This window comes from Delphinapterus leucas, chromosome 6, assembly GCF_059928025.1.
Source record: "Delphinapterus leucas isolate spDelLeu-1000000601 "Yukka" chromosome 6, BTC_Dleu_Yukka2, whole genome shotgun sequence".
In the NCBI taxonomy this organism is placed as follows: Eukaryota; Metazoa; Chordata; class Mammalia; order Artiodactyla; family Monodontidae; genus Delphinapterus; species Delphinapterus leucas.
The window spans coordinates 117,357,517-117,369,102 of record NC_143134.1 but is presented as its reverse complement, the minus strand read 5'-3'; the positions used below and the strand labels follow the sequence as shown (position 1 = coordinate 117,369,102).

The 11,586-nt window shown below is 45.6% G+C and overlaps 1 protein-coding gene across 7 annotated transcripts in view; it reads right to left on the bottom strand.

The window, feature by feature from the left end:
* SLC25A25 (solute carrier family 25 member 25) overlaps positions 1-11,586 on the bottom strand; it is a 32,071-nt gene that overhangs the window by 15,120 nt on the left and 5,365 nt on the right. For 2 of the 7 annotated variants that reach the window (XM_022578639.3, XM_022578635.3), the window contains exon 1: positions 697-4,097. The exons of 4 other annotated variants lie outside the window; for them this stretch is intronic. In XM_022578639.3, the coding sequence (XP_022434347.1) occupies positions 697-915 (219 nt within the window). In that variant the 5' untranslated portion in view covers positions 916-4,097. Of the gene's footprint in view, positions 1-696; positions 4,098-4,145; positions 4,204-10,214; positions 10,217-11,586 lie in introns of those variants that run through there. One more of the 7 variants, XM_089913786.1, reaches the window with a different exon arrangement.

Here is an 11,586-nt window from a genome sequence, read left to right as displayed (position 1 = left end):
CCTCATCTGTGAAATGGGGGTGCTATCACTTACCCTGGTTCTTGTGAGGATCAGATGACATAAGCCACGCTCAGGGCACGAAATGGACGGAAGGCCCCAGCGCTCAGCAGACCCGCAGACCCGTGAGGAGTGCCGGCCTCCGTGCACTGAGACTCCAGCCTCCACTCTGCCTCATTGCTCCCTTTCTCCCAGAAAGAAAGGCAAGACGGGTCCCCTGCCCACCAAGGCAGAGGGTCTGACTTTTGGGATGCAGAGCAGGCTGGTCCTCCCCAGCTCCCGGCAGCTGGGTTCACTTTGGAAGGTTTGCTCTGTTGCCCGCTGAGCTCCGTCCTCCCTGTGCTGTTTAAACAGGCTAAGACCTAAGACACGGTGTAATTGTTTGTCCCTGCCTTTCAAATGGCTTTCTGGGGCCAAAGAGACAAATCCTAAGGTAAATCTTCCATTGCAGTCAACCTTCCTTCTTCAAATGGCCGCACTGAAGTGGTCACAATTGGGTAATAAAGCTTTTGCAGTGGCCACAGAAAGATTCTGGACTGGAGCTGGGCTTCTTCATTGTCTAACACTTCTCCCCAGGCCCCCGGTACCAAACGGATTCATTCATAAGTCCTCTCTTCCTCCCCCACACTCCAGCTTTTTCCAGGAAAATGATCCTAGGCTAGCCCCTAACCTAGGAGGTCCTCTCGACATTGCCATTACCTTTGGAAACTGCTCTGCGGGTCCGACCACCAGCAAGATGGTGGGTCTCTTTTCCGTGGCCTCAGCCCTTCCGTCCTGTTTCCCCAAAAAGCTTGGCAGCTGGGCTCCCCGTGCCGGAGCCGGGGTGCCTCTGACTTCATTCCCGCTCCCCTCTCTGGAGCCTTGGCACCTGGCCCTGGGGAAGAAGCTAGACAGAAAATGCCACAGCACCTGCAACATCACGGCTTCCTCCCCACGTCGCCGACGGTGACCGTTCACTTTTGAGGAGGGATGTGACCACAATACCAAGGGTCTCTGGCTACACAGCTGCTTGGACGACTAGCCTGGGGAGTTGTAAGGCTGGCAGCTCTGCATGCAGTGGCTGTTTCCTGCCTTCTCAAATTTGCTAGCACTGCTGTCGTGCCTGGCCTGAGAAGCAGCTCACTCTGAAAGCCCCGCCGGGTCGCTGACAACGAGAGAGCAGCTGGAGCTTCTTCAATAAAAACTCACTTTTGCAGGTGGACGGTGATCAAATGCTTGGCTTTTTGAAAAAAGGAAAAAAGCGATAGCCCAACAGACCTCTCCCGGAGGCAGAAGCAACTTCGAGCTCCCAATTATTCAGCTGTCCTCGCTCAATTAATGATCATCACGCAAGTGAGGACCCGAGCATCCAGCCTGCATTCTCACTGCAGCAGGGCGCGGCCAATCACCTCTGCCGACACTACCGAGTTCATTATCCCCACCAGCAACATCCCTCCAATCACAGCCGACCGATTCCCTGCATGCAGCCGGCAGTTCTGCAGGGAGGTGCCCGCGGTAACCTCCAGAGGAGCTTCCAGTCGCACAGCATCCACCTTGAGCTGGCTGGTCCTCAAGAGTCCAACTTCCTTCTCTCCACCTGGCTGTTTCCGGGATGACATTCCCCATCAAGTTTAGCACAATCAAGAGATCCTGGCAACACTTCCTAAGACATCTAGCAACACTTTCCCTTGTTCCATTATCCCATTCTCTGCAACTGTGTGTAACACAATGCACACCATATCATAGCCACTTCTCTGTGTCTCGCTCTACAAGATGAACTTCCTGGGGACAGGGACCAAGTCGCAGATCTTTCTACCCCTAGTGCCCAGAACCAGGCATAGATGAAGTCTGTGGGCTGAAATGAGTAAATGATCATGAACAAAAGGGAATTAATCTTTGGTCATTTGTTTCTTAGTTTCCTGGCAGACAAATGCAGTGCCGGGTCATCCCTCACAAAGGTAACCCTTTGATACGGTGTTCACAGCCATTATTTTGAAAACAAACACAGCATGAAAAAAGTTTAATAGACTGTGTTGGGGAGAGTATAGAGAAATATATACCCTCATACGCTGCTATGAGAGTGTAAATCAGTATAATCTCTCTGGAGAGCAATTTAGTCACAGCTACCAACATATCAAAAGCACAAACGCTCTGACACAGCAATTCCACTTTTAGTGATTTATCCTGCAGAAATATTTGCACATGTGGGAAATCACATATACAAATGTGATATATATGGGATACATACGTGTGATAAAATATAAGGATATTTTTTGCAGCCTGATTTACAATAGCACAGGTTTGGAAACAATGTAAAATTCTTTAGAAGGGGAGTAGGTTGTAAATTAATGCACAACCACAATGGAGCCCTAGGCAGCTGTCAAAAAGAGTAAGGCAGCTCTACACCTACTATTATGGAATGACTTGAAAATATCTTGTTAGATGAAAAGAGCAAGGTGCAGAAGAAAGGGGATAGTTTGCTGCCATCTATTTCTAAGCTTGTGTACGTGAAGAATCTCTCTGGAAAGACGAACTAAAATTGAAGAGACGGTTTGGGGTGGGGTGGGGGGGAACTTCGGGGTTTGAAGGAAGAAAGATAGATGGGAGGTTTATTTTCTTTGAATATCCTCTTATATCTAGTGAAACCAAATCATGAGCATGTATGACCAGGCACACATGTGTGCATACATACAACCGTTATTTAAAAAGAAAACACGACAAGGGAAAGCAAGACGGCATGCTTGTTTGAAAGTTGAGGAACGCGCATCAGTTGCCCTCTCACTGGATATACAGAACAACTTTACCTGGAAGCAGTTTTGTGTGTTGATTAAATGTCTAGTCTTTGGAGCCAGACCCCAGGTTCAATCCTGGCCATCACTTACTGGCTGTGTGATCTTGGTCAAGTTACTTTACCTCTCTGTGCTTTAATAGCCTCATGTGCAAAATGAGGATAGTAACAGAACCATATCATTACTTCACAGAGTCGGTTAAAGACTAAATGAAATAATGTACAAAGCTCTTAGAACAGTACATATTAGCTATTTTATCTAGAAAATGGTTGTGAGGGACTTCCCTGGTGATCCAGTGGTTAAAACTCCACGCTTCCACTGTAAGGGGCATGGGTTTGATGCCTGGTGGGGAAACCAAGATCCCACATGCTGTGTGGTGCAGCAAAAAAAAAAAAGAAAGAAAAAGAAAAGAAAGTGATTGTGAGTTCAGGGTCTTCCCTGGTGGCACGTTGGTTAAGAATCCACCTGCCAATGCAGGGGACGTGGGTTCAAGCCTGGTCCGGGAAGATCCCACATGCCACGGAGCAACCAAGCCAGTGTGCCACAACTACTGAGCCTGCACTCTAGAGCCCGTGAGCCACAACTACTGAGCCTGTGTGCCACAACTACTGAAGCCCGGGCACCTAAATCCCATGCTCCACAACAAGAGAAGCCACTGCAATGAGAAGCCTGCACACTGCAACGAAGAGTAGCCCCTGCTTGTAGCAACTAGAGAAAGTCCACGTGCAGCAACAAAGACCCAACACAGCCACAAATAAGTAAATAAATAGAAAATGATTGTGAGTTCATAGAAATAAATAGCTTTAATACTAAAGAAGAGCCAGTCCAGAGCAAAAATCCCTATATAAATAAGTAATCCTTTAGTGAAAATTAATCTTTTTTTAGGCACTGAAAATCTGGTGAGTTGGGGGAGATGGTGATGTTTTAGGCCCCCATCTACAAACATGAGATAAATCCCTTATTGAGGAGGTTACTGGCTTTTCATTTAATGGACTACTCTGTACCACGGAACTGAGTTATGAACTCAGGGGGTGAGGGGGTTCTAGCCAAGATGCAGTAACAGGAACCAATTCACCTTCCTGCCTGTAACAACTTAAATTTCTGAAAAAACAAATTAAATTTCTGAAACCCAGTGATAAAAAGTAAAATCTTAAAAGCACCTTAAGAAAAAGACCCATTACAGAAGAACAAAAACAAGAATGACAGGGGGCTTTCCATCAGAAACTGTTAATCCAGAATTTTATACTTAGAAAAATACCTTCCAAAAGGAAGGCAAAATATACGAGAATGGTTTTCAAGACACTGGACATTAGGCAACGAAGGGCAGTGATTCCTGAGATTTCTAAACACGTGAGCCCCTCAACTGCCCAGGCTTCCTGCCTGGGGTTTCCAGGATATGGCGCAGAGAGTGGGTACCCAGCAGAGCCCAGTAGTCTCCCTATGTTGAAGAAAAGCAGCTGGGAGGCCAGGACAGCTAGAGTTTGCAGGACAGAGTACCAGAGAAGACAGAGCTACACAGACAGCAAGCTCCGGAGCTCTGCTGAGGGCCCCCCAAAATCAGAGCAAGTGAGTATGAGGAAACTGCCTGTGGGTGGGGAAGGAACCAGCCAAAGGCATCACAGGGCTAAGAATAGTTCCTGTTCCCACCAGCTGGAGTGGAAAAACCTCATAATATAGGAAGGTTCCGGAAGGGTACTCAGAGGGTTTCGCCTCAATAGTGGGGCAAAACTGGCCCCAGACTAAATGCTGTTCTTGCCTGACTAACAAAGCTTTAAAAAGCAGGCTCAGGGCTTCCCTGGTGGCGCAGTGGTTGAGAGTCCGCCTGCCGATGCAGGGGACGCGGGTTCGTGCCCCGGTCCGGGAGGATCCCACATGCCGCGGAGCGGCTGGGCCCGTGAGCCATGGCCGCTGAGCCTGCGCGTCCGGAGCCTGTGCTCCGCAACGGGAGAGGCCACAACGGTGAGAGGCCCGCGTACCGTAAAAAAAAAAAAAAAAAAAAGGCAGGCTCGGAAAGGGTCAAACTGTTTCTGAATCACTGCATCCCAGAATAAAGCTCAAGAATATTTATAGGAATACAAAGATATCCAAGATAAAAATCCCATAAAAAATTAACAGCCTAATGCAAAGAAGCAGGAAAAGGTGACCCATGATGAGAAATCAGTCCATTGAAACTGATCCAGAAATCACGTGTATGACAGAATTAGTACACAAGGATATTGCACGTCGTAACTGTATCCTACACGCTCAAGAAAGATCAAGAACGTTAAACAGAGACATTGCAGATACTCTAGAAGAAAACTACAATGTCTGAGACGAAAAACACACTGGATGGTTTTAATAGCAGGTTAGACAATGCAGAAGAAAAGATTAATGAACTTGAAGACACAGCAACAGAAACTTTACAAAATGAAACACAGAGAGAAAAAATAAAACAATACAAAAAAATGAAAAATGCATTAGTGAGCTGTGGGAGAACTGCTAATAGACTAATATACACCCAACTGAAGTTCATGGAGGTGGGGACAGAACAAATATTTAAAGAAATAATGGCCAGATTTTTCCAAATTTATTAAAACCTACAGATCCAAGAAGCTCAGCAAACCCCAAGCATAAAAAACATCAAAACAAAACAAAACAAAACAAAAAACTACACTCAGGCACATCACAGTTAAATTTCTGAAACCCAGTGATATAAAAACACCTTGAGAAAAAGACCCATTACTTACAGAAGAACAAAAACAAGAATGACAGGGGGCTTTCCATCAGAAACTGTTAATCCAGAATTTTATACCTAGAAAAATACCTTCCAAAAGGAAGGCAAAATAAACACTTTTCAGACATACAAAAGCTGAAAGAATTTACCACCAGCAGATCTGCATTACAAGAAATGTTAAAGGAATCCTTCAGATAGAGAAAAATGATAACCAGATGAAGAATGGAATGAAAGGAATGAAGAGCACTAGAAATGGTAATTGTGTGGGTAGATGGAAAGAACTTTTTCCTTATTATTTAAATCTCTTTCAAAGATAAGTGACAGTTTGGACTTCCCGGGTGGTTAAAAGAATCCACCTGCCAATGCACGGGACATGAGTTCGATCCCTGATCTGGGAAGGTCCCACATGCCATGGAGCAACTAAGCCCATGAGCCACAACTACTGAGCCTGCGCTCTAGAGCCCGTGAGCCACAACTACTGAGCCCATGTGCCACAACTACTGAAGCCTGCGTGCCTAGAGACCATGCTCAAGAAGAAATCAAAAGAGAAATTAGAAAGTATTTTGAATGGTGTGAAACCACAACACAGCAAAACTTGTGGGATGCAGCCAGAGCAGGACTTAGAAGGGAATACCTACATCAGAAAAGAGAGGTATCAAATCAATGACCTCAGTTTCCACCACAAGAAACCAGAAAAGAACAAATTAAACCCAAAGTCAGCAGAAGAAAAGAAATAATAACTAGGTGAGGAAGAGACCAGGCCTTATTTATCCTAAAATCTCCCTTGACCAGCACCTAAGACAGGGATCAATGAAAATCTGTTCAATTTGCATACTTTGCCAATATTTTTATTTTAAAGCACCTTTGATCTCCTTGTGGGTTAATGCAGTACATCTCTTTCCTTACACCACAGCATCGCCTAAACCACCAATATCTGGTAGAGATCATTAGTTTCTTTTGCTATTACTATAATACAATTCCACCTCACTTAACTTTCTTGGGTATGAGGGACCACCCATATCCAGAGACAGGGCTGGCAAGCATAACGCTCCAGTAACTGTAGATTTATAAACATCCACAGAACCTGGTTAAGCTGAGGGTAATCACCTGCAGAAGCAACCCACTCTTCCAAGAATCTAGAAAATAGAGACTTGGGGATAAAACTGTGTCACAAGATCTCCCGTACTTTTCAGAGAAAACAAATTCTAATGGAATGAACCCCCGGCGGGAACCCATTCCAAATTATCCTGATGAATTGCCCAGGGTATAAAAGCCCCTGGGACATCACACAGAAGGACAACTGCAGATTCCTGAGGGCGTCTTATAACAGGGCAGAGAGCTCTCCCCGTGTCCCTTGTTTACAAGTTTCACTACCTACTACCCATCTATCTATCTTAAAATTACAATTAGCATTCAGAAGAGATGTTGTCAAAGGGAAGACCACTAAGACTTTTTTTTTTAACTGAAAAATGAAGTCAGATTTTATTTGACAGAGAGTCAAATGGATTTGACTTGAAAATGAAGACCGTCTTGGCCAATAGGTTATATGGAAGGCATTTTCCATAAATTGGATGAGTCAAATCTGCAGAACTCTAAGGTTTTGATCAAAACCAAAACCGACAAACTAAAATATTTAAGGCAGATACACAGTATGCCAGAAATTATACCCTCTGCAGCTATTAAACCTATGACAAAAATGTTTAGATGTCAACTTAACGTGCAACGGGGTACACTGTTTTTTAAAATCCTTTTTGGGGACTTCCCTGATGGTCCAGTGGTTGAGAAACTGCCTTGCAACGCAGGGGACGCGTGTCCGATCCCTGGTCAGGGAACTAAGATCCCACATGCTGTGGGGCAACGAAGCCTGCGAGCCGCAACAAAGATCCTGTGTGCCGCAACGAACACTCGATGCAGCCAAATAAATAAATATATTTTTTAAAAAAGCATGAAATAAAAAATAAAATCATTTTCCGATGGTACAGGAGCAAAAGAGTTTGAAGGATCTCTTTATACGTTGGTAGTAACCATTTGTTATTTCAAAGGCACCACTGTGGCAGGTGACTATCTTTCTCTGAAATGAATCAACCGGAGAATTTAAACACTTGGATCCTGGGTGCTGTCCTGTGCCGTCCCATGGCAGCAGTGGTTTCAGGGTGTCAGGCAGGACTATTAAACAGCCTCATGCCCTCGACTCAGCCCACAATTAGACAATGAAGAGGAGCCAGGCAACAGCCTCATTTGGCACTGAAGACGACAAAACTGCAGTAATGAAAAAGGTGAAATCCCCTAATCTATTTCCATTTTAGGAAGTAAAACCAGAAAATCTAGCTTTGGCCAAAACTCCCTGAAGGGGACTCCTGTGACTGTGGAAAAGAGAAGCGCCCCACCGAGAAAACAGTCTCTTGGACGCTTATTTATTCCTGGTGAAAAGCCAGTCTCCATTGAGGTCCCAAGTTCAAGGTCAATGCCTGCTAACAAAGATGTCTTTTTCTTTTCTCTAAAAGAAAGTTAGGGGCTTCCCTGGTGGCACAGTGGTTAAGAATCCGCCTGCCAATGCAGGGAACAGAAGTTAGAGCCTGGTCTGGGAAGATCCCACATGCCGTGGAGCAACTAAGCCCGCGGAGCAACTAAGCCCGTGCGCCACAACTACTGAGCCTGTGCTCTAGAGCCCGCGAGTCACAACTACTGAAGCCCATGCGCCTAGAGCCCATGCTCTGCAACAAGAGAAGCCATTGCAATGAGAAGCCCACACACCGCAATGAAGAGTAGCCCCCCGCTCGCCACAACTAGAGAAAGCCTGCATGCAGCAACGAAGACCAAAGGCAGCCAAAAATAATAAATTAATTAAATAAATAAATTTTAAAAAAATAAAAGAAAGAAAGGGGTGTACAAAATTAGCCTGATTTTAAGTATAGGATTTTGAGATGTAGCACATAAATTAAAGATCTGTAGAAACAAGAGACCACATAGAAACACAGCATACTTTCTCTTCTTTTTCTGCTCTTATAGGAGCCTGATTCTCCTTTCAGATTAGATAGATGCCAAGGGGGGCAGGGGGAGAATATGGTATCGAAGATGGCATGCAAACACCCAATCACCTTAAATAATCAGAATTTCCCAACCAACCCAAAACTGACCAGTGGGAGCCAAACCACTGGTATATGTTCAGCCCATTTGTGGGAGCCACGCTTTCCTTATTCGCTCTTTCTCTGCTCCCACATGAAAAGGCAAACTAGCATATTTATTATTAAAGCAACACTAAATGTTTGTGGTTTCTTAAAGCTGACTTCAGGATCACACTCTAAAACTGAGATCATCTGAATGAGTGAGAATGGAACTGTCACCGGCTGCTTACTCTGTCCTGGGGGAGGACCTCAGAGAGAAGACCCCAGACACAGGCATGAAGCCCACCGGATGGACAGCTGCCTTCAGCAAATATACATCAGAGCTGCTCAGGGTGTGAAGGGCAGCTGGGAGAATTCTGTGTAAAAATGACTGGTTTATATCGTCAGCACTTAGAAACAATTCAGAAAAGGCATTTTTTTAGCTGTAGAACTATTTACCAGATCCTATTTTTACTGCTTATATAGGTTAAAGAAGACACTCTAACAAAAAAAAAAATACATCCAAGACATAAAGGAAAAAAGTTAACCACGTCCATAAATGCATCACTAAAGGCTTTTATAAGAATGTAATCTCTCCCTGTAGTGCTTCTGTAAGACCCTGGACAAGTCATTTAACCAGAAGCGACGGTGGGGAAAGGCCAACAGAATGGTGAAGGTGGGCACAGTAGCGAGTTGGTTTTAACCAACAGGAATCTTCACTGTTATAGACCAAAGACAAAGATTCAACACTTTGTGCTTATTCTGGGTGATCTAAACCATTCCCTGCCCTTTTCCCCCCCTTTTTTTTCATCACTGGCATTTCTTTTTTTGCGAGTTTTCTCACACAATGGAGGTGGTTTTCCCTGTGTTTGGTAAGAAGAGTCACATCAGACTCCAGCCCAGGAGGAGGGAGGGCTGGAGGAAAGGAGGCAGGAGGCCAGGGGTAGATGGAATGTGGAAAGCTTCACAAAGCAGCAGCAGGAACAGGGACAGCCACCGGCTCCAGTTTCCCCTGGACCCTGGGAAAATAAGCCATGACTCACCTCCTTTGCAAGCTTCCCAGCCAAGAGTTTAAAGCAGATAAGAAGCTCCTTCTGTCCTACCTTTGTTATTCATTTATTTTAAAGGAAGGCGCACTTTAAGACAACAAATTCTTTTTTTAGGTATTGTGTTGAGTCTTTTATAGACCAGAGCATACCTATCATTTCAGGCCCTGCTTCCTGAGCACTATGGGGGTCTTAAAACGCTCAGCTGGTGTCATGGCACAGATACTTCCTTGTCACAAACTGTGAAAATAAAGGCCTCAAAGTTTTATTATTATTTTTTAGTTTTATTTTTTTTGGCTGTGTTGGGGCTTCATTGCTGTGCGCGGGCTTTTCTAGTTGCGGTGAGCAGGGACTACTCTTCGTCGAAGTGCACGGACTTCTCATTGTCGTGGCTTCTCTTGTTGTGGAGCACGGGCTCTAGGCACGCGGGCTTCAGTAGTTGTGGCATCCAGGCTCAGTAGTTGTGGCTCGCGGGCTCTAGAGCACAGGCTCAGTAGTTGTGGCGCACGGGCTCAGTTGTTCCACGGCATGTGGGATCTTCCCAGGCCAGGGATCGAACCCATGTCCCCTGCATTGGCAGGCTGACTCCTAACCACTGCGCCACCAGGGAAGCCCAGGCCTCAAAGTTTTAAGGATTAGTTAAGTACCTCCAGCCACGGAAGGAAGGAGGCAGTGTATGTTGAGCTAAATTGGGCAAAGTCCAAATCCTGGGTTCTGCCACTGCCTTTGCTTCCAACCAGCCTCAGTCCCACTTCTACACACTAATGAGGTGAGTGACATAATCTCCAGAGGTTTTAATTAAGCTCTACTTGAAGCTTCCATTTTCACAACCTCAAAGTGAACTCTATATTTGAGAAAAGACCATCTATGGCTCATGAAACGGGCAACAGGCTGACAAGAGCGGTGCTCAAGGGGGCCCATTTCCATCCAGGGAAACATCTGGGCCAAAGACATCATTGGGTGTAGAGTGACAAGACCACTTCTTAGAAATCTCCTGCCACTGGGGTTTCTTTTTCTTTTCTTTTTTTTTTCTGTTTTAATCTTCCTTAAAGCTATAGGGCCCGGGCTTTCCGCAGCCCTGTCAGCTGACAGGAGACTGTGCTCTCCCTGGGTGCTACACACCCTTTATTACTGACACACCCTTTATTACCCACATCCCACAGACCTTCTCCTTCTTTCTAGCCCACTTTTTTTTTTTTTTTGCGGTACGTGGGCCTCTCACCGTTGTGGCCTCTCCCGCTGCGGTGGAGCACAGGCTCCGGACGCGCAGGCCCAGCGGCCATGGCTCACGGGCCCAGCCGCTCCGCGGCATGTGGGATCCTCCCGGACCGGGGCACAAACCCGCGTCCCCTGCATCGGCAGGCGGACTCTCAACCACTGCGCCACCAGGGAAGCCCTCTAGCCCACTTTTCACCTTAGCAACCTAAGAAAAAAATGTAGAGGATACGACCAACTGTGGGCATCTTATTTTCAGACTCGATGGGGGGACAAGTCACTTTGTATTGAACCCTGTCCCAGGTTCTTTGTACTTCTAATTCAGTCCCACAAAAACCCACTGAAGTAGGTATTCCTACCACCAAGATAAGGAGGCTGGTAAGACTTGGAGAGGTTGGGTAACTTGCTCAAGGTCACACAGCTCGCAAGCAGCACAGACAATACTTGAACCCAGGTTTACATTATACCACAAAGACTGTACTGGGTTATTTAAAGAAGTCTTATTGAGATATAATTTGCATACCATACAAATCACCCATTTGAGTGTACAATTTGATGGCTTTTAGTATATTCATAGATATGTGCAACCACCACCATGGTCAATTTTAGACCATTTTCATCACCTCAAAAAGAACCCTTGGGCTTCCCTGGTGGCACAGTGGTTAAGAATCTGCCTGCCAATGCAGGGGACACGGGTTCGAGCCCTGGTCTGGGAAGATCCCACATGCTGCGGAGCAACTAAG